The sequence below is a fragment of the Lepidothrix coronata genome, unplaced genomic scaffold (assembly GCF_001604755.1).
Source record: "Lepidothrix coronata isolate B3197 unplaced genomic scaffold, Lepidothrix_coronata-1.0 Scaffold20, whole genome shotgun sequence".
In the NCBI taxonomy this organism is placed as follows: Eukaryota; Metazoa; Chordata; class Aves; order Passeriformes; family Pipridae; genus Lepidothrix; species Lepidothrix coronata.
In genome coordinates this window covers 2,618,970-2,643,509 of record NW_016690200.1, presented here as the reverse complement: position 1 = coordinate 2,643,509, position 24,540 = coordinate 2,618,970, and the positions used below count along the sequence as shown (strand labels likewise).

Sequence of the window (24,540 nt, the reverse complement as noted above, 5' to 3'; positions counted from 1 at the left end):
TCATTTTCTGAGCCGAGGAGCTTTCCTTGTGACTCCAAACTGGAGCTCCGGTGCCTAAAGTGCTGAGCTAAGCTGTGCAGTCTGGTTGGGCTGATGTCTACTGACCTGCAGGTACCAGGAAAAAAAAACAGGCTGGTAAGTCAACAGAACACAGCACTGCCCATCCCTGCCTGCACACACAGGCAAAGGAATCTGGGGCAGTGAAAACCTGGATCCCTCCAGGACTGCGTAGGGCTGCTGTCTGCAATACAATCTGCTTCCCTGCTGCAGGGTTTGGGGTAATTAGGTCCTATTCTTGTTCCTTTCCAGTTCCTTGGTGTGACATTCAGTCTGCAGCACCATGGGGGACATAAACCCTTACTCAGCCCCATTCCTCTGTGGCTTGCCACCCTAGGAAAGGGCCAGTCTGAAGGGTGAAACCTGGGGACCTCAAGCCCTGGCTTTGCTGGTGCAGCTGCATGGCAGAGCTGTTTGGATCAGCACCGTCCCTGTGCTACCAGGTTCCCCTTGTGTCACCTCTGCAAATCCCAACACCTCAGGCCCCAAAGGTGGTGAGATTTCCTTGCAAATGGCCCACGAATACCCTGTACAGGTACAATCCACTTGGTGGGAGACAGACAGACAGACAGACTGCCCATACTTAGCCTAGAATGCTGTTGAAAAAAATCACCCCTTGTCAAGCAGCTCGGTTTTACTGGGGCCCAGCCAGAGGCACATGTAGGACTGTCAGAGGGCAACAGCCCTCTAGGCAACCACCCCAAATCACAGTTCACAAGGCTTGATTCATGGCCGAGTCTGGGTGGTCTCTATTCATCCTGACTGTTAGAAGAGCTTCACCCATCCGTTCAAGGAACAGGAACACATCCCCATGACAGATGGTCAAGGCCAGGGCATGCAGCTCATGAATGAGCCACAGACTGAGCAATGGTTGTTTCAGACACCCAAATGGCCCCTACCTGGTCAAGGTCACTTCTCAAGCCCTGTGCCAGGCTCATTTCTCACACAGCTTGGCTCCAGTACTTAACAGACTTTGCACTCTTGAAAGGTACTCTCAGCCAATAACTTGTAACAAACTTAACCCGGGGTCTTAATGCCTTGTACTGTCTCTGCCCGAGGCTGATGTATTGGCACAACTCTTGATTTATGCTGAGCTAAATGAGGATGGTACTTCCCCTTAGGGCAGGACACCAACCAGCACACAGCTCTGGCTCAGCTCTGCTCCCTGCAGTGTCCATGGAGTTTGCCACAAAAGCAAAAGAGCAATGAGGCTGAACAGTTTGTAGAAATCCTGCTGAAAATTGGAGTCAAATTGGGCCACACACATCAAATCACTTCCCTTACACACTTCAGCTTTTTCCTCTGTCAACCCTGGGCTAATCCACTGCCACCTGGATCCCCAGGTGGATTGCTTTATACAGCCTCCCACTCTCCACATGACATCACACACATGCAAACATTTTGTCCATGAGACAAATTAATACTACCCAACATTTTGTATCAGATAGGAAACAACATGTTCTCTCCAGCTGGATCCATGGAAGAATTTACTGCAGAATTCAGCAGTAGCAGCACCACATGTGTTTTAAAAGTGGCTTGGGGTTTGTAGAGCCTATAAACAGCCCCTGAGATGAAAGGTCCCAGCAGAATAAAAGCCTGATCACTTTGAGGGAGGGATGAGGAGCAGGATCGTGTTTATCTGAAGGGATTTCAGGATCTCAGTTCAGGAGAGATTCCCTACTGGCAACAGTACACAAGCCTCTTATGTGAACAGGACTGGTTTGTGTTCTGTCCTGAACTGGGAATTAATTGACACCCTGGGGAAAGGATAAAGCAAGGAATATTTATTTCAGGGTATGCAACAGAGACTGGAGCCAGGAAGACTTACCGTGTGGAGTGGACGTAGTGTGGACTGCGTACCCGTAGATCCGGTGTCGACGGCATGCTGGACTGGGAGTTCCAGTGGGGAAGGCTCCGGATGGGGCTGTTCTGCAGAGAGCTGCTCCCTCCTGCCTCAGCACAGCTCCCAGTGCTGGGGAACCGCTTGTGACTGCTGCAGAGGAAACATCCACTTCAGCTCCCATCAGGAATTTGGGGAAGTGACTCCCATGTGTCTTTCCAGATCTCAGGCATGTGCCTGGGATCTTGTGGGTGTGAGTGGGAGTTGGGTCAGCTGCTGCTCTGAGCTGCATCCCAGAGCCTGTGCTTCTACAGCAGCCAGACGTCAAGGTCAAGACCTGTCAAAGACCTCAGATGATCCACCATCCTTCCCATTTAAACATTTTGTAGAATAGCATTGAGATACCACACGGCAATCGTGTGGCTGCAGCCTGTCTTTATGACCTGCATATTGGCCAAAACACCTGAAGTCTCCCCTATTGGTAAGGGACCTATTTGTAAATTTTGAAAGGGCTCACACCCGTCCCTCCTGAGAGCAGAGAATGCCTCCGTGGTGGAGCTTCGAAGTATCTGGCTCACCTGGAATGGCTGTGCGAGGAGCGTTTCTTGACCTTCTCATAGGGCTCATCCAAGGATGACTCACTCCACATCTTGGGTTTGATGGGGGACTTGTCATAGTCGTTGCGGTGATAATGCATCTGGCGGAGCCCTTCCAGCGACTGCGGAGGAGGAGGCCGGTTGTGCAACGGCGGCCGGGGAGGGAGTCCTTTGTGTGGGGACTGGAGAGGGGAGATTGTGCTGGTGACCTGAGAATCCTCTGTGAAGAGAAGAAGGGAGAGAGATGATGGCTGTGTGACACTTCCAATGGAAGTACAACCTCGAGAGACACCATCACATTTCCAGAGCCTGTTTCCTTTCCCTGCTTCTCCTGCTTGTGTTCAGGAGCAAGCTGAAGACCTGACTTTCAGAAATGCACTGGCTGACATTCCCATTTTGGGAGAGAATGGCCAGCAAGAGTGTGTGATGCATTAAAGCAATTGAAACCTTAAAGGAAAATAAGGGGGTTTTCTGGGACTGTCCTTTGAGATAATTCAGTAACCACAGCAATACTCATTGCTCCAGGCTGGATGTCTGACTACAAGGTGGAGTCAGGGGAAACCAAGTGATTTTGCTACTGGGATGTGTGAGTGGATTATTATACAGAACAGTTATTCCATTTTGAGTATCAGTCAGGACTTCACACCTCCCCCCCTGCTCTCTAGAACATACAGCAGCCAACATACCATCCTCAAGAACAAGGGCATCTGAGAGGGAGCTGTCTTCACTGGCAATGTTTCCTTCTGAAAGGAAGAAAATATAAAGCTGCTCAGATGGCCCCAAGAATCGCAGTGAGTGCGTGCTGAACTGCACCATGATCTTTGTCCACCGTGTCTTAGCCTTAAGCAGTCACCCACATCTTCCTCCTCACAGAATTCCTATAAACAACTGACTCAGCCCAATATCAGTCTGGGAGGGCAGAGCTGCAGCCAGGACTCTCAGTAGCAGGCTGCCTTTCAAGGAGCTGCTAACCCTTTTCAATTAATGGGGATTAAGACTGAGTCACAACAGAGAGCTAAGATCCCCAGAGGATGCAAAATGGCATGGTGCCATTATGAGATTTAAATCTCGGGCCTTAAGGACTCTGGGTTTGATATCCACCTTCTTAAAATGATTATCCCTGTTGCTAACTAAAGGCTCACACTAAGTACCAGTTCTGTGGAACTCAGGGAAAGGCTTTCTGAGCATCCTCTGCGGCAGCATGAGAAGCTCTCAGGTCCTTGGTGTGAAGAGGTTTGAGCTGCCTCCCCCATCCCATGTCCTCATGGCTCTCTGTTATCCCTGACTGCAGTGCAATTTGGTACCCAGGTCACAAATACAGCAGCTCTAATCTCAGTTCCTGCCACAAAGGCACAGAGAAAAGCTTTGCAAGTCAAAGGGAAAGGGCAAAATCCACAAGGGAGAAAGAACCACAGCAGAAAGTTAATGGATTTCATGAAAAACCAATCAACAACCCAGTAAACCATAAAGTGCCCTGAGAGTTACATTGTAAAAGAAAAAAAAAAAAGAAAAAGAAGTATTTGAACACAGCAATGACACTGCTCCCACTTTGATTTCACAGATGCCTTTCAGCTAGAGAGCTCACCCCAATCTGCTAACATTAATTACATTTGTGCAGAACCGCTCCAGAGGAGACGTTAACAGAGCGATTTTATAGGTGAACAAAGGAGCCACATTCTGCTCTCCTGACACGTTTGTCACCCACGGTGCGACCCTGCTCCTTGTGCCATGACCCAGCACATCCCTAACGCATGGCACATACCCCAGCACCCCTCTGACAGCACCCCTGGAGCCCTCCAGACAGGAGAGGGAGCAGGAGGGAGGGGAAATCTGTGCCTCAGGGCAAGAATTTTGCTCCCCATGCTCTGCAGACCCCCTGTGATGCCGTGGGTGCTGAGTCCCACTTACCATCTATGATCAGAGAGGCCCTCTGGGTTGGCTTCTTTCCTGATTTGATGCGATACTCGTTGATGGCATTCTCGATCTCCTGCAGCTTCTTCAGTGCATTCAGATAGGATGTCTTCCTCTGCTTCTTCAGCTTCTTGCTGACGTTTGGGTCGCTCGCCAGGCGCCGGGCAGCCTCCGTGATCTGGGACTGAATGGCAAATTCCCTCTCCAGTCGCTCCAGCTCTGCCTCCTGGGAGAAAGGCAAGTGGATTCTGGTTACCACCAAACTCTTCCAGCCCATCTATGGGGAAGCTCTCCTGAACCTGACCAGTGGCCTCCAGTCAAGGCTCTCCATCAGCAAAGCATACAAAACCATGCTGCTCCCCTCATCTCAGGGCCTCCCTGAGCACAGCTTCACCTGCTCACATGAGTGCCTGGAAGCACAGCTGGGGGAAGGGATGACCCATTCAAAGAGGACACGTGCGCTCCAGCCCTAAAGCCTGCTGTGCTGTTTGGCTTTTCATGCAGTTCAATATGGCCAAGTTCAACTGTGCTCTCCTGCTGACACATTCATGTGTTTACACCCACCTGTGGGTAACACCTGCCTTCCACCTGCTCCTTCCCCCTGTCTCCTATCTCCATATTTGAGTCCCGTTTGATATCAGTGCTGCATATTGATCCCAAGCTACAGCTTTAAACTTCTTGACAGGTTTGCTTGGCACTCACCAAACACTTTGGGGTAGAAAGGGCAAAGATGGGCTAACTCATCCCCAGTATATGGCTGTCAAAATCCAGAGGTGAGTATGAGCTGATGTAATTATGGGCTGCTGCAACTGATTGCACCAGAAAATTGTCTCCTCACGTTACAAGCCAGGAGCCAGAGCCAGCAGTGTGTAACAGCAAGCTCTCTGTATGCCAAAAAGAACCAGTGCCTTCAAAGTTAGTCCTTGCAGGGTCTCAGATGAGTTTTTAAATGCAAGTAGGTGTACCCTGGAAGCTACCTACAACTTTTGGTTATCCTCCAAAGTCAAGGGACTTAGGCCAATTTATGCCAATGCATAAGCTGATATTGAGCTTCCCAGTCTGCACTGGGACTCCAAGCTGTGAGTTTCAAAGGTACTTGCTAATCTGAAATGGATCTGGCTCCCTTCCCCAGCTGGATGGAGTAAGTCTGCTAGAAAGGGGAACACAGTACATTGCAAATTAGGGAAAAAATGACAATCTTTTTTTCTTTTAATGAACGGTGGGACAGCCTCATATTCATGGAGATCCCCATTACGCAAATTCAAATCCTCTCTTTGTTTAGCAGCAGCATGTGCTGTATGAGCTGATGCTGTGGGATTTATTCAGACTGAAGACATTCTCTGAAGTTTTTATTCTGGGCTTCTGGCTTAAAAAAAAAAATCCCTTTGCTATCAGTAATGAGTCAGCATTGCCTTAAAACTGTAATTATCATTTCCCTCACTTCACTGAAGACTGAACCCACCCCCTGTCTTTTTAACAGATCCCTTTTTGCTTTGAAGAGTTTATAAGCTCTATCAGTGCCAGACTTATTAAAAGTGAACTTAACACCATGAAGTTTTAAAGCCTGAAACCTGATTCATCATCTTCTGGTAAAATCCTTCCCACAGTCAGGAATTTCAGGCCAGGTAAAGGTGATTACCAAGAAAAACAACAGGACCCTTCCCTGCAAGTCTTGCACTGACAAAGGTCTTGCTGAAGGTACGGTGAGTTTGATGTGAGCTGTCATTTCAGACCTTCACAGATTCAGTTCTAAATCATTCAGTATATCATAGGAAAAACATATTAATTTTCCTCATGGCCATAATTGTCTATTTTCTTCCAGTGAGGTCCCTATAAATAAAGCCTTAGGAAATGAGAGTTATCATCTGGCTTCAGATGGAAGTGCCTTGCTTCAGGTCCTTGTCACAGTTGGTAATTTCAGTCCTGGATTTACGTGGCTGAGGGAATATTTCATCTTTTGCTTTAAATTGATTTTCCAGTGTTTGCACTTGCTGAAAAACACATGAAAATCATCACTGGCCTCTCTAAATACTCTCAAACTGGCAGCCAAACACAGTTCAACATCGTTCTTCGAGAACAGAAATTTATGGTTTTCAACATAGTCCTAAAGTTTGACAGATTAGAAAGGAGGTAGAGAAGAGCTGAGTCAGCATGTTTGGATTGCTGGTGCCAAAAGGCAGAGTGCCTGCAATGGGGAGGAGCTGCTTTACCTTCCTGCTCTCACCACCTAACCCTGCCACTGGAGTAAGAAGATTCCTCACCCGCTGGTCCCAGAAGCTGCCTTCCAGCAATAAGACCTGGGGAAGCTGGAGATCAGGTTATAACTGAGCAGCCAACAGACTGCAGGGGTTTTAGGAGTAATTCAGCTAAGCCATGCCTCCCTTTGAAAAGCTTAATTAAATGTGCTAGTTCATGAATATTTGACTTCGCTGGAATTCCTCTCCCAGGCTCCATTGAGGACAAAACTAAAGAGCTCCAGCTGTTTATTTTTTCAGCAGAAGGAAAACGCCAACAAAACGACAAACAGTTAATTCCCTGGCTGAACCGAGCCTTAAACCACACGGTCACACCAGCTTCAGTCCCTCCTCCTACGAAAATAAAAAGGAAACTCAAGACTGGGATACACACAAGTGCCTTGCAAATGCGTCTCCGCAGACAATGGCTGTTCTGTGAATCCGGTCCCGCCTTACAGCTGCTGCAGGACTGTTTTCACAGCCACGGTTCAGGGCACTGACCCAGCACACTGTGGGAGCAAGGGAAGGGAACAAACACTCCCTGGCAAACTTAGAAAAATGTAACTCCAGCTCCCCATAGGTAGGGATGAAGGCTCTTTTGTTTAAGGACTGGGGAGCAAAACGCTTTTATCTTGCTATGGCAGGGCTAAGATGGATAATGGTGATGCTTTTCTCCCTGGTTAGCAATCCTGAATTTGGACTGCTACTGAAGTGGAAAGCAAGTGGCTGTTTGCAATAACACAGGCAAAAGCAGGGCTCATATGGCTCAGGAAGGCTCCTGGTGTGCTCCCTGCTCACACAAATCACTGCACTTGGTCATCAGAGCACTTGGACTGCTATGGTCCAGTTGGTCACCCAGGCTATTTCTGTTACCTCTAGCAAAGGTAGGGTGAACCTCGAGGGTTTCATCTTTATTCTGAGTCTGAAAGAAAGCCATCAACTCTCTTGCTGCTTCCCCATTCTGATGAATATAAAATAAAAAGCCAATTACAGTAATTTATAGCAAAAATGACCATAGGTACTGATGGCTCTTGTGTGATGCACAGTGGACATCTCAGAGACCTAATGTAGGGACATGGGTCTGGAAGGGAAGGGCACAGCCTCACCTCTCCTTTAGGCAGGATTTTCTGCTCATCCAGTTTAAAGGCAGTTCCTATTCTTCTCCTCACAATAGGTGGCTCCTCCCCAGGATCCAGGGGGTATTCTCGTGGCAGCTTTCCTGTGAGCTCCTGTAAGCAGAAAATCCTGTTAGTGCTCTGGGAAATCCTGCAGCACAACACTGCTCTTGTATGACCCTAAAATGACAGGCATTCATTAACAATATATCCAGTTCAGCCAGCTGATAACCACACAGGAGAGCGCCCAGCCCTGCAAACTCAGAACCTGCCACTGAGGGTGGGAACCTTTTCTTTAACCTGTGCATGAATACAGACCTTTGTGGCCTGCCCTGGGCAGGTCTGTAAGTGGTGCCCATCCCTGGGGCATCAGGGCCTGAGGCTGAGCTGGCTGCAGCACACAAAGCCTTCATCTCTGCTGCAGGGTGAGCAGGAACCAAAAGCTCTTATCTGCTGAGCTACTTCTGAGGGAGTGAGCAGATCAGAGAGCCTTCCTGCAGGATGCAGGTCTGCTGAGTCAGAAGCCACACTGGTAACAGCTGTGCAGGTTATGACCTGCACAGAAAAACATTCCCACCTGATTCATGATGTGTCTGAGAGGAATGCAGTGAAAACGGCCACTATAAGCAGTGCCTGGTACCTCATTACCTGTCTGATAACACTTCATGTATCAGAGCCCCTTCCAAACCCCAGTGATGTCACGGGCAGCTTTGGAGCAATTATTAGCTGATGCTGTCAGACTGACGGAGTTTTTTGCAAAAACTTGTTCAAAATCTGAAGCAAACCCCACAGAACTGTGGAATATCTGGAACACAGGAAGCAGCGAATGACACTACTGATGTTAATGCTGTGGGTTTTTTTCTCCTGGACTACACAATACGGCCACACAGATCCGAACTGAAGGCATTCAAATGCCTACAGAAATAGGCAGGAGCCTGACTACTAGCACAGCCCGACTCCTTGTACTCAAAAGTCTCCCCATGAAGGACAAAAGGCTTTTGTGTTCCTTAGCATCAGCCTTGAGAGGATCCAGCTGGCAGAGTAACCTAAATCATCTGAATCCCAAAGAACAGCAGCTGACCTCAATGTGCATGTGGGTGCACAGCCCCAGTCCTTGCCTGCCCTGGCCTCTCCCCTGCTCCCTAATGGGGTTTTTCTTTCTACTCTTTTCAGGTCATCAGGAAACAAGGACCTGGCCTTTTCAAAAATTCCCTTTAAGCAATTCTCAGCAAAATGGGTTTGCAGCACTGCTCTGTGTCGATGTGCTCAGCCTCGTATTGCAGGAGGCACTGCTGCAATGTCTCAGAATCCCATTCTGCATCACCCCTCCAGCCCTGTGGGGTTACTTCAGCTTTTCTTTCAAAATGTTTTCCTTCTACTGAGGTTTGGCTCTAAGCACTGCACCAAGTCACATATTCCTGTATTCTATCCCGAGGGTAACAGGGATACTTTCTTTGTAACTCCTAAGGTAATATGAAGGAGGGCAGTGGTGAAAGAGTTAATATCTTCTGTAGAATGCCCAAGATCAGAGCAGGACAAAATTAATGTGGGCTACCACGCTGCCTCCATAAGCTAAAAAGTATTCACAGGCACGGTTGTGAAATGTAATCTAAATTAATAAGTAACTGGAGTAGGGATGGCCCGAAGTAACCTGATGCCAGTGTTATGAATGGCTCTGGCCATGCTTATTTGATTATGCCCCTACTTTTAACCCTTTTTTATCTCCTGGTTTGCTGCCTTCTCCCTCTGTTTTGGCTATTCCCATGCCAAAACAGAAAGGATGAAGGGCAGCCTGAGAGGAAATACTTTCAACTACTGGCTGCTGATGGATGAGCTGTAGGGTTGCAAGATGGGGTCAGATTTCAAGTGTCCATCAACTGCCTATGGAAAGCATGAACACTTTCTACCAGCTCTTAAGGTGCTGACAGATGGGCTCTGGCCAGCCTTGCTGCAGCACATTAAGGAGATATTGCTCCTTATCCCCAGCTCCATGCCTCAGTGGGGCTTTTGCCTGCATCCCAGTTGCCTGTGGAATGTCTGAGGCTGCACTGAAGACAGGACTGGGGTTAAAGGGAAGGCACTGGGCTGTGAGCTCCTGCAACTGTGGCATAGGCACATCTTCCCCTGCATGTGGTGCTGCTGCAAGGATTAGTCACTGGCTGTCAGGGAGCGTTAGCTTAGGGTAGTAAATTCCTCAGGGAGAAGTAGAGCCCTCCAGACCCTGACCTTCAGCTCCTGAAGAGCTGTGACTGCTTCCTGCAGATGATCTCAGCTCAGTGGACTTACAGACTGGATCTGGTCCTGCAACCTTTATCAGCACAAGTTGTTTGCTGAGGTCAACCAGGGCTTTCCAGATGGGAAAGAATTGCTCATGTGGAGTAAAGGGTGTGAACTGGGGTAGCAGAGACTTCCTCTGACATTCTTGGTTGAGAGGTATTTTCCACAACTTACTCTTTTTGGCATTAAAACTATAGACTAATTGAAATAAAGTGCAGTGAGAGCTGAATCAGTGACCTTTTTTCCCCATTTTTGTCAAAGGCGAGATACACATCAAATATTAAGCAAGAACTGAAAGATCTGCATGCCACTGTCTGCAGCCAGCTTCCTGTTGTGTTACACATCATGATTTGTTGTTAAATTCAGATACTCAGCCGTGGTAAACATAGGAAGATTGCTGAATGACCCAAGAGTACTCTGCTGCTAATCTACACACACAGCTGCAACAGGGTTGTGATTTCCCTAAACATTAAATGGATCTCTGAATGGCCTCCTGTGTACTCCAAAAATGAACTGGCAAGTGAGTCGGAAGGTTATGAGTTCCTGAGATGTCCCGCATGTCCTGGGATGACTACAGTGGTTCCTCTGCAAGGTCTGCCACCACACTGCCAGAGCCTATTGGATAAAGGGAATCTACAGGGAGCAGATGAGACCTTGTGTGCTGTATTAAGGACTGTGCTTGGAGAAGCAAAGCATGTAAAGTCAAGCCTGCTCCAAAAAGAAGGTGTGTCAGCCTGGGTTGGTTTTTTTATTCACAAATGGAGTCAAAAGGATTTGAGAAGTGATGACCAGTACATAAGACGTCCTTCCTAACCTGCCATTTAGGTAGCAGCATATTCCCACCAAAGTCAATAAGAACCCTGGCTGAACAATTTCAAACAGCAGACATGGATACTGAGTACTCTCCTAGCCCCAGGCCAACTGGGTACCCAGCTGACGTGGGGTCCCCTTCTCTGAGGGGGAAAATGTCCCGGACATTGCAATCTGGAGTTGAAACAACTGGACTTTCCTGAGGTGACTGTGGAAGGCATCTCTTCTCCTGACCCCACGCCACCTCCAAACAAGGAGCATGCTATAACAATGCAAACAACAAAGTGTTACAGGTTATAAAATGTCCATTGCTTACCGCTTCACGCAGGCACAGCTTCTTTAGCTCTTCCAAGCGTTGGCGCAGTGTCTCTTCCAAAGCTTCTTGCCTGGATTTCAGTGCAGCCAGCATGTCTTTCTTGGCAGACTGAGAACTATCTGACTCTTGGGAACCTGTCAATAAACAATGATTTCACTAGGCCAGCTGACAACAGAATACACATCTGGAGTGCTTGTAATTTTACCAAAGCCTGGATGCAGTCCTTCCAAAAAGAAATTGGACTACGACACGAAGCAGGTGTTCCCCAGTCATGATTGTTTACAGCAAATCCTTAATGTTTAAGTGAACAGTCAGAGATTGGACAGTGGAGCACATTAAGACATTTGCAATCATTATCCGGAAAAATAAAAGCATCAAAATTATTCATCTAAAGATCCTAGAACAAAAACACGTACAATTCCCATGAAAGTTCCCAATGGCAAGTAACAGTACAGTTTACAAAGCCCTGGAGATGCATTTTTGGGAAATTAAGCCTAAGAGAAGCCATTTGACAATACAGCTGACTTCTTAAGAACTGCAATTATCCTAGTAGCAAACATGTAATTCAATCCACTTATGGGGCCTGTTCTATGAAAAACTGTAATGGAACAAAATTACCTAGCAAGATTCCTGTAAAACAAACTGAAACAACAACAACCATAGGTCCTTCTGGGATAGTAGCTGTTTCTCGTGAAGACGTAGGTCGAGAGATTTAAACTGCGTGTCCAAATGGTTTGACTTTTCAAGTGGCAACTACCCAGAAACTTCCACTGACGTAAGTCCATGCATTGAGTCAGACTCAATGTTGTGTGTGCTCAGATGTTGTGACATTTCTAATTTCAGCTCTTTGAGGGAACTTATTGATGAAGTAACTTTATCCTTTCTCCCCACATCCAGCAAAGGATGGAGATTCTCCTTACCCCTCCTTTGGCTGCTACGTATTAATATAGGGGTTGGACTAAATGATCTTTGAAGGTCCCTTCCAACCCAAGGGACCAACCCAAACTGGGAAGGAAGTTGTACCATTGCTCCCTTTGCAGGCATGATACAGGACCCTGTGTGACCCACACTCTTGGACTGGCAGTGGGATCCTCTAACCTACCTAAAATGGCCCTGGACACCTATGTGAAGGCAGCTGGATTGTTCTTGGTGCTTTGTAGACACTTTTTGTGGAATGCTGTAGGGTTATGCCTGCAGAAAAGCCTTTGACCTGGCAGTGCTTTCAAAGGGATTCCTCCTAGTCCTCAGTGGACTCAGCACAGGCTGTTCCAGGGTGACTCTGGGGGGCTCTCCTACCCCTCTCGAGCAACGAAGCAGAGAAAGCAGACCTTTATTATCTGCAGGAATCAGATACAACGGGATGCTACATGAAATTTTCTGTGCACCTGTCAGGTGGGGGTGAGAGGGGCTCCTAGATACATTTGCAACTTGGCTGCCAAGCATTCAGTGAAAACACTCAGCCCAAGGAGGTTGGAAAAGCTGTTATTTCACAGAGCTTTGGAAGGAACCTGGGAACAATTCTTTGTTTTGGCAGCAAAACAGTGAAATTTGTGCTTTTAGCTTCATCTTTCATTGCTACTATTCCAGCAGACCATTAAAGCTAAACTGAAAGAGGATTGAGGCAAAAAATGCCACAAAACACTTCTGCATTGGCCCAAGGGGAGCAGAGAATCTCACAGTCTTTCCCACCAATATTTTCTGCAGTTTTCATGTAGCAAGACAGCTGGCACTCACTCTATGAAACACCACCCTGCTTTGTTACATCTTTTATTGGGCTTCCTGAGGTGGGGGCAGTGGAAAAGGTCTCTCTAAAGGTCAGCCAGGTTGAGCAATATCAGACAAATGAGGAGACCCTCATGGTAAGATGCTTGTTTAGTTGCTGTAGTCATCCTTGTTTGAGTTAGGTTTGCCCTCATAGAGCAATAACACTCAATTCTGCACACACGTCTGTGCTGCAAGAACTTGATGGGATCTTCCAGCAGAGTCCTGTATTTGCACTGGCAGGGAAAGCCCTCTCCAGCATTTAGTAATTCTTAATAGTAACCCTGGTGAGCAGTTACTAGCAAAACTGAACTGCTGAATTTCTTCATGGACTTGTCAACAAACTGCAGAGTCCTGGTAAAAAGTTGCTCATGATTCCACCAGATGTTTCAAACCTTTTTTTTTTCTTTTATGACAACTTTAATGACCTACGTTTTCCTTTCAAGTGCTCTTCCCCTTTCCTTCCTCTCTCTGCTCCACACCTCCACGCCAGCCTCGAATTTATTTTTAAAAGCTATTCGTTTTTGCACTGTGGGTTGCCACAGCAGCTACATACAAACATTTAAAAGCATATGAAGAGCCTAAAGCCTGGCCAGGCGCCTGTGCTGCTTTGGGGTATGCTGACAAGAAGGAAATGAGCGGCTGCTGGCTGAGCTGGTACAGACCCAAGTCAAGCACAGACAGTTCACAGCATCTGCTCCAGCTGTGCTTACCCTGTGTGAGAACCACACTGGTCTCACCCCTGATGCCATCGGTGGCAGTGCCCACTGAGTGCACATTTTGCCATCTTTTTCACCCCTCCCAGAAAGCAAAGGAACTGGGGAGATCTGGAAGTGCACTGTCGCATCCTGAGTGAAGCAGTGGGGTTACTGCTGAAACCAAGGTCAACCACTCCTTGGCACTACTGTTTGTTTGTTTTATTTAAAAGCTGAACTATTTTGGGGTGTATTATTAGATTTTTATGGGTTGGATTCTCTGCTTGTTCTCACAGGTAAAAAGCAAATGGAAACTTGATCAGCCAAGAGAATTACAGTCTTGTGCAGAGAACAGTGCTCTGTATTGCTGGGTGCCTACAGCTTCCATTAGAGGCTCTTTATTTATAAATATGTATTAATTCAGCCTTGAGCAAGGCTGTGACCCCAGACCCACTTCTAAACCCAGCGGCAATTGACCCAAAAATGTCAGGACAAATCAGATAACCATAAAAACAACCAAAGAAATAACCAAAGACCAGCACAAACCAAATCAACGAAGCAGATACTACCTTAAATCAGTCTTATTAAATATGATGCTCACTGAGTTATGGATGCCCAGTGCCTTCTGAAGGGCATCATCAACAGAGAAAAATCAGTCCTGAAAGATCAGTCCTAACACTCCTGCTGCAATAGAAATGGTTGACTGGGAGGCTTTCTCAGGTATTCTATCTCCCACAATTGTTTAAAACACTAAACAGGAGAAATGTTGCTGAAATAGGTAATTTTCTTGGACAACATTTGAACCTTTCTGTGAAAGTTATTATTCAGCCTCCTTCTCATTTGCTGTGCAAAGATTTACCAAACTCTGCATTTTAACACACATTTGATGTCCTTGAAAGGAGTATGAAAACACACTAGGTAGTAAGTACAGGGCCTTCTCTTTGGTGGGCACCAGGAACCTGCTCAGTAAGGGGCTGTTTTTATGTGTATGTGCCTTTTCTTCCTTAGCATACAGGATGGAACACAAGTCTTGGTGACCTAAACATTTACTTAATACCCTACTAGTTTGTGGAAACACCACTCATCATCTGTCACCCATTTGGCCTCTCTGGGCAATTTCTCCATCCACTGACATTCAGAAGAACATGAACTGTGAAACAGGGGGAAACATGGTCCTCCCTATCCAACTCACTTCTCCACCAGAATTCATGGCTGAACCTCATCGGTGCTAACAGGCTGGTGTCTGATTGCTCCAACACTGGTGAGGTCAAGACAGTCTTGATGATGTTGATGGGGACATCCAGCAAGTGATTCAAAGGATCTGACTGAGTGCTGTGCTGTGCAGGTCTGCTGGGGTCCTGGCTACCGGATGTTGGCTCCAAGACAAGCTTTGATTTAAAGCTTGTCAAAGGGATGAGACCAGCAATACAAGCCACCACTTTGCAGAAGAAAGCCCTACCAGTGACTCATTGTTTGTCCCTATTTCCTCCACCTGTTGTAGCAGAGTGGAGTCAGCTTGGAAAAGGGATAAATGAGAAGGTTGAAAACAAACAGGGAGGACAGAGGGGATGTGAAGAACAGAGGGAGCCAAGTCTTGGTGGTAGTAACTATGAGGGCAGAGCAGATGCAACAAAGTGGCCGAGGAGCGGCAAGGCAAAAGCATTCAGGCATCTTTTCTCTTTCTCATTGTGGGAGTCTCCTGTTCCAGGAAAAACACATCTAAATATGGCAAACCCTCCATGCTACATCCAGCTGCTGGCTCTGGCTCACTGGCATTTGTCTGAGGTCCCCATGGAAGGCTGTTCCCCGAGCAGGGAGGGAAGTTCCCCCCACGCCTGCTCCGTGCCAGAGCTCAGGCTGACTCACCGTGCCAGGATGTCAGTGCACAACAGCCCACAGCCTCAGACAGCCGCTATCTGCTGTTCTCCTGTCTCTGCCCGACACATAGGATATCCTCCGGGGCGCGCGGGAGCCCAGCTGGAGCTGCTCCGCACAGGATGCACTCAGATATCCTGTGGGCGACTCGTCTTTGCGAGCCCCTGCGCTCACGGGCTGTGATGGAGACCATGTGGGTGCTGTTTGTCCACTCCGACACCCGCCGGGGCGGTCCAGCCGGGATACGGCCTCACCGGATGGAGCGGCGGGGGCCTGGGAAGGCTGGCTGGGCTCTGTCATGGGATTTTCAAACGTAAACAGGCCCCTGCACAGGAAACCTCCACTGCTGCTGAAGGAACGGGGCTCAGGGACCGGAGGCTCCTTTAATGTGTCTGCAGAGCTAAAGCAGAGGTGCTCCTCTGTGGTGTCTCCTCTGCCCACGGAGATGAAGAAGGTGGTCTGGAGTTCAGTCCAACAATAACCCAGTGGTTACAGGACTCCTCACTAGTTCAGAGCCCTGCAGAACTCTTATGGCACAAACTGCTCCATAGGAAAAGTCCACCTTAGACCTAACTTCATTTTGTTCTGCTGGCTTTGATTAGGGTTTCTGCCAGTGTAAAAGCTTTCAGTCACAGACAAATCAAAGTTGTCCAGGGATGGCCCATAGATCCTGAGCAGAAGATCCCTCGGCTAAATCACAGCAGCCCACTGTTCTAAGGAGGCCACTTCAGATCCAAAATGAGGACAAAAGTTACAAATTCAGTTTGTCAGAAATTAACTTGTGAGCATCAGGTATCAAAATTACAACTCTGCAGTGGACAGGCTGAGATCAAGGACCTGGGAAACACGGAGAAGTGGAGGCTTTGGCCCTGAATCGCTGTGATCATGAGAAAGCTACTACCCAGTGTAAGATTCCATCTCCCCTTGGCTGTGTCTTCAGACTGTAAGTGACGTGGGGCAGGATCTTTGCCAGACAGTGTGACAGCTGGAAGCAACAACAAACTTTTCCTTGCAGACTTGCTGCAAACCCAGGGGAGACATGCCAGTTTTGGCATGTTCCTCGTGGTGCTGACAGCCCCTCCAGTGAGGACGAGTGAGATGGAGGGAGGAAATGACTACAAGTAACTTTCAGGAAAAAAAAGGACTGAAAACAGTAGGGAAGTGGGGGCACACAGAGGCTCAGTCCTGCCCTTGTGATTTCGAGTCACTTGAGATATTTATAGCCTGGAAATCTACTGTGGCCACTTAATCATTTGCACTTATTCTCTCCACTGTGCAGGCTGTACTGCGATAACCCATCATTGTTGTGGTTGTGTGCCGATAATCTTTGGCACAATGGGAGGAAACACAAAGGCTGGGACAGAGCCAGTGACTGTGCCCAGTGGGACAGGCAGTGAATGCCCCCTCCTGTCCAGTGGGACAGGGATGGGACACCTCCGCCAGTCAGGCTCGAGGGAAGGGGCTCTTGGAGCAGAGGGGTCTGAGTGACTGCGTGGAAGCAATCCAAGGTTTCCAATTCCCTGGTATCTGTCCTCTTCCAGATGTCTTCTCTCAATACTTCCTTCCAGGTACTTGTAGGTTCTGGAAGACACACAGCAGCAGCAAACCCCACAGCTCTCCTTACCATTTTGTGGAAAGCTCTGTCCTCAGTGCTGGTAGGACATAAAAGGCAGCTCTGAAGACAGGAACCCAAGGGGAGCATTGGTGCTTGCCTGGCACACCAGCAGCACCTTGACAGAAACAGGGGTTCAGACAGTCCTACTCAGGCATCCAGGTAGAGAGATCCATTCACCCAGGACTGAAGAAATGACTCACCTGGTCAATGAATTTTGCATGGGCCTAGTCACTACTGCAGTTCTGCTGAGTCTACAGATCCTGTGCTCAGCTAGAAAGGATTTGAGGAAGGAGCACAAAAATATAGAAATAAAAGCATAGGCAGCTCCAAGTTTGGAATTTCCAACCACATAACCCTGCTAGGTGCTGGCCCTACAGCAGGTTTTCTGGGCCTGATTTTCTGCTGGCTTTCACCTGGCTGCTGCTCTCCCCAGGTGTAAGAGCAGAAGCAGACCCTCATGTTTTTTTCCAGGAACACAAAAAAGTCAGTGTATGAACATGGAAACAGGATTACTACCAAGTAGCTCTCACAAACTTGGGAATGGTGCCCAGGAGGCTGGGATCTTGGATAGACCTTAAGAACCTTCTTGGGGTACTTAACGTTATTTACTTTCCAGCAGGAGAGCTGGAAAAAATGCCAAACAAACAAAGAGTTCCAAAAACCCGACACCAGTCTGGGAGCTGCTGAGCTACTGCAACTCCCTAAGCGATGGGAGGCACAGACAGTGGATTGTATACTTTGACAGGAAGACCTCAGGAGCAGAAAGGCAACTCTGTTTGCAGGCAAGGCAAGGAATTGCACAGCAGGCAGCTCTGGAGCTCTGTAAGTATCGCACATTTTAACCCCTTGCTGAACATTTTCCAAGCAGGAAAGTGCAGCTTGTAAGAGACATGAAGGATACAGTGATAAAAAGCTTATTTTACTACACCAGTGTGGGCTCAATTTTAAAGCATTTGCATTCTTATATGGGCTCTCCCCTTGTCCAAGCATAAGAAGGTTTTTCTCTGCTGCTATACATCTCAACACATTTGGTTTTGATAACTTGATGTGACGTTTAACAGAAGGTTAATTGACTGAAACTTAATTATAGTGATACCAGCAACCTTGCTCTCCTGAATACCTTCTCACCTAAGCAGCTTCAAGCTCTTTGCAAACTGGCAACCCCTGTTTTGTGCCTGCAGTGACATTTATCACTGTTTTACACACAGCTTGCCCGGTTCAGACTGACAGTGGAGGATCAAAGAGATACAGACAACCTCCTAAGTACCCTTCTCCAGTCTTTCTATCCTCATGCTCTAGCTCTCCTCTCTATCACCTTCTCTTGGGTTTCTTTAACAGTTTCTTCTTCACACAGGAAGGTGCTCTAAGCTACAAAAAGAAACCTCTACCTGCCACTGGTTCGGTAGAGAGTGCTAGGGAATAGCTCTGTTGGGCCTGGGACACCAGCCAAAGTCCAGCAACAGAGAGGCAAAGCAGATGTGCACTCCGTGAAGAAGATACACTGCCTCAACACCGCTGAGGGACACCACCAGTTCCCAGCCTCAGCTTCCCTCGTGAGCTGCACTGGCTCACTGCTTCCTCACTGCTGGCTGGGCACTCCTTCACAAACCCATCTGCCTCGGGATGAGCTGGGAGCCAAGAGATGGTCAGGGTAGAAACTGTGAAGAGACACCAGGTTTCAGCTGGAAATTGAGAGGTTGGAGATGACATCCTGGAGGAAACAAGTGGTGGTAAAGAGAGAGGGGGAGGCTGCTGCCTGTGCTGTTTGTGGAGCAGCATGCTGAGAGATGGACTGACACCTGGACATATAGAAAGGCTGAAGGGAAGTGACTTTCATTTCTGCAGCGCAGCTTCTGGCTGCTCCCCATTACACCATGACCGTGGCCCTTCCCACCATATTCCCTCTAGTTACAGGATAAAGGACCTACCTGATGACAGAAGACTCCCGCTGCTGCCGCTGATAATTTTGCCTTTACTCCCCATGTTGGCCAGCTTCGAGGTCTTGAGCGTTCCAGTTTCGGTCAGGTCAATCGCAATCTCACTCAGGCTTCTTGCAGCATGAATCTTGGACTGGAGGTGGACACAGGAGTTAGTAATGATCTAACACTTCTCTAAAGCTCACAGAAGGAAAAAGACCTTTCGCTGTGGCAGGAAACAGGCCTCCACAGCAAACTTGGATTATTTTACAAGAATAGAAGCAATCTGGCACAGATCGCTGCACTTTTTACATTCTCTAGTGGGTACAATTCTGGCATTGCTTCCTGTTGTTTGGGTTTTTCTCTGCTTTGCTATGCACATTTTTCCCTCTTAAACAAAAGATGTATGGAGTCACTGTTTTACCACATACAATAAGAAACCTTCAGAAATGCCTGCATAATAATCTGAAAAGCTCAAAGGCTAAAGACCATCTCTAGCATCTAAAGGAAGCCAGGAGAGGCCTTTAAAAATCTGCAATGAGCTTTGGACCAAGACACAGTGAGGACATGGCTTAAAAGGGCTGTCATGAGAAGCTAGAAGAAAATACTAGCAGGAAAACACATTCAGGTTTTGTTGTCCAGACTAACAAGCTGCATTCAATGCCCCTGTTGTGAGGGACCTCTTCAAAGTATTAACATTACTCCAGTAAGAAACAACAGCCAGCCACCTCAGTAACTGGCCGCACTAGGGCAGGGAGTTACCCATTGTTCACCACGAAATGTCAACAAGATAGTTGTAGTTTGTAATTACAAAAAAGTAAACATGCATAGTGTGTAAACCCATAAAACAGAACAGAACAGAATAGAATAGAATAATTTCCGCTGGAAGGGACCTCCAGCTATTATCTAGTCCTCCTCCTATCTTAGGAGGGAATGAGTGGACTTCCTAAGATGTCACTCTTTTTCCATTGGCTATGGAAGGATTTGAGACAAGATGATGCCTGAAAAGTTGAGATAACTCCAGAACTTTCTCTTTGTTGAGCAGTAAGCTCAGATGTGGTCATGTCTCCAGAGCCAACAAAGGAAGAAAATGTTCAGGGCAAGGGGGTCAGCAGCCCTGAGCACTGAAATGAGCACGGCAACTGCTTCCAGGGTTGGGCTCACTCAATCCTTCCTAGTGGCTGCCTTGCCCCTGCCATGCAAACCCCACTGTCACTAACTCACCAGCCACCTCCAGCCCATTCTCCTGACAGCCTCTAGCAGGTGCTTAACATGAACAAGAGGATCAAGAACATTGATCAAAGTTGCTGAGGATGGCCCTTCCAGCACTACTGGGAAGAAGAACCCGACATATAAAGGTCTTGGGTGGCCACAAGAATTTTTCCGTCCTTTTTTTGACCAATACAGCCTTAGGATCAACTTAAAATAGCAACTGCCACATCAGAACAACCCTCTCTAGTCCTCTGTCTCATTTCTGACTTGAATTATCTCCAAGAACTTAAAAAGTAAGGAAACTTTTCATTGTGGAATTATCTGTCCACATGGAAAATTTCCTCCTGCCTCTTCTGAACTAATATTTATGTTCTGAGCTCTATTTTATGTATTGGTTGTTGAAGTCACTTCAGGTAACAAACCACCACGTTAACAAGGAGGGAACTGACAACCAGGGAGAAGCTCGCTGTCTGTACCAAGGCACACAAAGTAACTGCTATTTATCTCCAAACCTGGAAATCTGCTTCTTGCTGCCGACCCTCATGTGAACCCCTCAGTCACGGATGGGGGGAGCTGGAGCTCAGCCTGTCACCCAAATATCACAAGCCTTGTGCTGCTGAGCTTGAATTAGCTTGGCCTCACAGGGCCACCGACCTGTAATTTTGATTTCCCAGAACGCAGAAAACTGTTGGTACATCTTGCCAAGGCTCTCCAACTGCATGAAGAGTGGTGAAGCCTCAGCTCAGGATCACCTGAGTGTTCACCTCTGCACCTTTTCAAGGCCAGAAGACACTCTGCCCCAGTCACACAGTTCAGGCCATGGGCACATCATCACAGTGCTGACAAATCAGAAGCTGACTGACATCCATGTACCAGGGCGTGATCTGTTCCCACTGGAAGTGACATGAAGCAGGATTACAAGGAACGCTTGCCATGATGGGATTTTTGGTATTACTTCACATTCTTAGGAAGAAGAAACCATTTCAACAAGAACTAAGGCTGTATTGATGCCTCAGTGCTTGCTACACTGAGCTTCTTAGCTCTATTACTGATGTGCTGTGGGGCTCTGGGTAAGACACTTAAGGTTAAGTTCTTAGTGATCCCCTGCCTCTGTTTGAGTATCAGTGAAATAATAAGGGAAGGAAAATGTCTCCCTGTTGCACGCTGTATTTTTAAGATTGATTTAAGACTGCAAATGAAGACAGCACTGGGAAAGCCTTGCGCTGAAAACATGCTCAGAAGTATTATAATAATTTAATATTCTTGGGTATTTATAGGCTCCATCATTACCATTCCGAGGTACACAAATGCCTCACAAGCCTATTTCCACAACAACACCAATAATAGGGCATGTGTTCTCACTCACTGGAGCGCAGAGGCTGAACTACCTGCCAAGATGTCAGAGCAGATCAGTCAACCAGTTCTGACCCTCTTCAGCTAATGTTGCAACCAGTTAGACACTTCTCGTTCCCAGCAGTTCCTCCCTAAAATCAGCTTCAGGAGAAGGACAGCACTCTTTAACTTCTTGGATCAGATGTTTCTGGTCAGAAACAAGGCCTGTGAAACGTGTTCTCCAAGCAGCTCTGGAAGGTTAGTTCTAGGTGAGGAGGAAAGTTACTGCTTTTATCTAACAAGATTTCCTGCTACCGAAGTCTTGATAAGGAGCCTGAGCATGAACAGCTGTTCTTGCTGCAAATCCAGACCTCTGGAGGTCTGACTGCCTCTGTCCTGCTGATTTATCCCCTGCAGGTGTACGTATGCTGCGTGTAACCCTACACGGATGCAGGGTTATGTGTACCTTGTATAACCCCAGGAACAGCCATACTGATCAAACCCAATGCCTGCCTTACCCAACACACTGAGTCCTTGCAGCAGATGTCTTGGGAAGGCACAAATCCCAAGTCTGCACAGACAGACCCATCCTTCCTGCTCTGTGAGGTAGTGGTTTTCCTGTATTTGTAGGATAGTTACAGTGAGAAGCCCGACAGTTTATTTCCACTCATATCCAGAACGCAAATTGGGGCACACTCTGGCCCTACCTGTCTGGCTGGGCCCCAACCAAACTGCTGAGTGAAGGCAATGAGGCTGCCGGGTGCTGTTGTGGTCCTGGCTGGCACACCAAGCCAGCAGTGGCTGGAAGTGTGCCCTACATAGGCCAAATGAAAAAACAATGTAAGACAAAGGCCTGGCACCCCTGGAGCCAGAGAGAGGAAAAGCAAACCAGCAGAGAGCAGCTGGGATCAGAGGGCAGAGAGAGCTTCCCTTACAGAGGGTACAATTCAAACCTGCTGAAGCCATAGAGGAAGGTTTTAGACCTGATTGCAGGTGCGCTTACGGTGCCCTGCATTAAACAGTGGGGATGTAGCATCTCCTGAAAAGAACAGGGTTAATTTTCCATGCTGCCTCTGCTCCCTACAGCAATGCCAATCAGCATCGGGTGGTCTCGTGCTTTGGACAGGCTCTCAGCAGCAGCAGGAATCAGCCCAACAGCTCATTCCACACAGGCCACTGAGCAACAGCCAGTGCGAGGCCTGGGCAGGCTGTGTGCTGCAGACAAGGGTGAAAAGCTGGATTACACCCCATTAGCACTCCCCTGAGCCCTGCAGTCCCTCCAGGCTCAGAAATTTTAAAGCACTTAGCGCAGACCTGCCAAGTCTCATTTACATGGAGGGAGACTGGCTCATTCATGAGTCATTTCAAAGCATGAGGCCAAACTGATCCCCAGCACTGTTCTGACGGGGTCAGAGGGTGAAGAAAAATCCATAAGTGGAAGGCAGCAGTAGATGGACACTAGGGATGAATTTATCCCTCTTTCTGAGGTGCTGAGGCTTTGCTAGAGGTGATTTTTTGAAAACCGTGGCCTATTTTCTACCAGTTCACTCAGCCAGAAAGCCTTGCACTCGGTGGAACGTGCTGTTGAAAATTCCCACAAAACAGGACTTCTCGAGGTTTCTAGGCCAAACGTTTGATTGACTCAGTGCAGTCAACAGAGCAAAGACATGACTTGAAGTCCTGCTGCATCTGTCTCCCCCCAAAAAAGGGAAGCTGACAGGAGTTCGGCACACTGACAAGTTCACTTGCAAGCTGGGGATCTTTTCAGTCTCTGCGTAAAGCTTTGATTGCAGGGAGAGAGAGATGGATCAGCAGCAAGCGAGACTCTGGGAACCCGGAGCTGGCAGGACTTAAACATGGAGTGAGGCTGCAAAGATGGCTGGGACCTCACTTTTAAAAGGGTCAGAATCGAGGCAAAGCTGATTTTATTTCTTTTTAAAATCAAGTGAAGGGTTTTTTTTTCCAGTGGAGCTATGCAGAAGGTCCAGATCCAACTGGTGCCCATTTATGTGAAGAACAGAGTTCAAGCTTTTTTTTATCACTATGTCACATCTTCTGCCATCTAATCTACATCACTGGAGCAAAGGCTCAGCTGCAGTGAGCTCCAGCAGGTTTTTTCTTCTAAGTTTGTTTTTATTTTTCTTTCTTTTGTCAAAATGATGTGAAATGCCAAGTTTGGACATGAAAGGAAGGAATATCTAAGTTCTGCTTTGAAGTTGGGGATTCAATTGAAGTGGGGCCTGAGATTTAAGGGGCTGCAAACCCATGTGACCTGAAACTCAAATAAATGTTTGTCTAGGCCCTGAGAGCTGAAACCAAGACATTTCACATCACCCCACTCTGGGATATGATTTACTGGCTTTCCAAAGTGAAGCCCACATGAGTACAGTGTCCTTGAAGTGACCAGCAGGACGAACTGATCAATTAAAATTGATGGATCTATCAATATTGACAGTGTCACGTCAAAGATGAGGACATCTGACTAGAATACCAGTTCTTTTTAGAGAAAGGGACAAAAATATTTGTGTGCCTTAACTTCAAAGCCTCAGCATGACCACCGGGATTATTGTGACAAAGCACACTGACATGGTCACAGACGTGACAGGTTGACAAATGAGGGCTGGTGGGTGGTGCTGTCTCTAGGAGTGTGAGAGAGAGGAGATCAGACTGAAACACAATCTGCCAACAACAAAAGAAGTCACTGAAGGGAAGTCCTGGGCATTTCAGAGGCCCAGTTTCTTACCAAAGAAATGAGAGGAGGAGGGAATCTCCTTTTGTTTGTTGGTTGCTTGTGACCTAAATACCTTACAGCTAGATCAGCAAATCCATCTGGCTAAAAGTAAAGAAAAATAAACTTCTGTTTGTTTGCTGAGTTAACAGAGAAGACTATGCACTGCCCTGATGATCCTGAGCAGAGAAGGGGGACAGGAAAGCATCCTGTGGTGTTGGGTGAGCGTGCAATTCTGTCCATATTCACA

The 24,540-nt window shown here is 47.4% G+C and overlaps 1 protein-coding gene across 1 annotated transcript in view; it reads right to left on the bottom strand.

The window, feature by feature from the left end:
• FRMD4A (FERM domain containing 4A) overlaps positions 1–24,540 on the bottom strand; it is a 180,466-nt gene that overhangs the window by 10,689 nt on the left and 145,237 nt on the right. Inside the window, exons 14-21 of the mRNA XM_017807716.1 lie at positions 19,031–19,172; positions 11,157–11,290; positions 7,745–7,867; positions 4,402–4,630; positions 3,180–3,236; positions 2,476–2,713; positions 1,886–2,050; positions 9–105 (exon numbers count right to left, since the gene is read on the bottom strand). Coding sequence (XP_017663205.1) covers positions 9–105; positions 1,886–2,050; positions 2,476–2,713; positions 3,180–3,236; positions 4,402–4,630; positions 7,745–7,867; positions 11,157–11,290; positions 19,031–19,172 — 1,185 coding nt within the window. The remainder of the gene's footprint in view (positions 1–8; positions 106–1,885; positions 2,051–2,475; positions 2,714–3,179; positions 3,237–4,401; positions 4,631–7,744; positions 7,868–11,156; positions 11,291–19,030; positions 19,173–24,540) is intronic.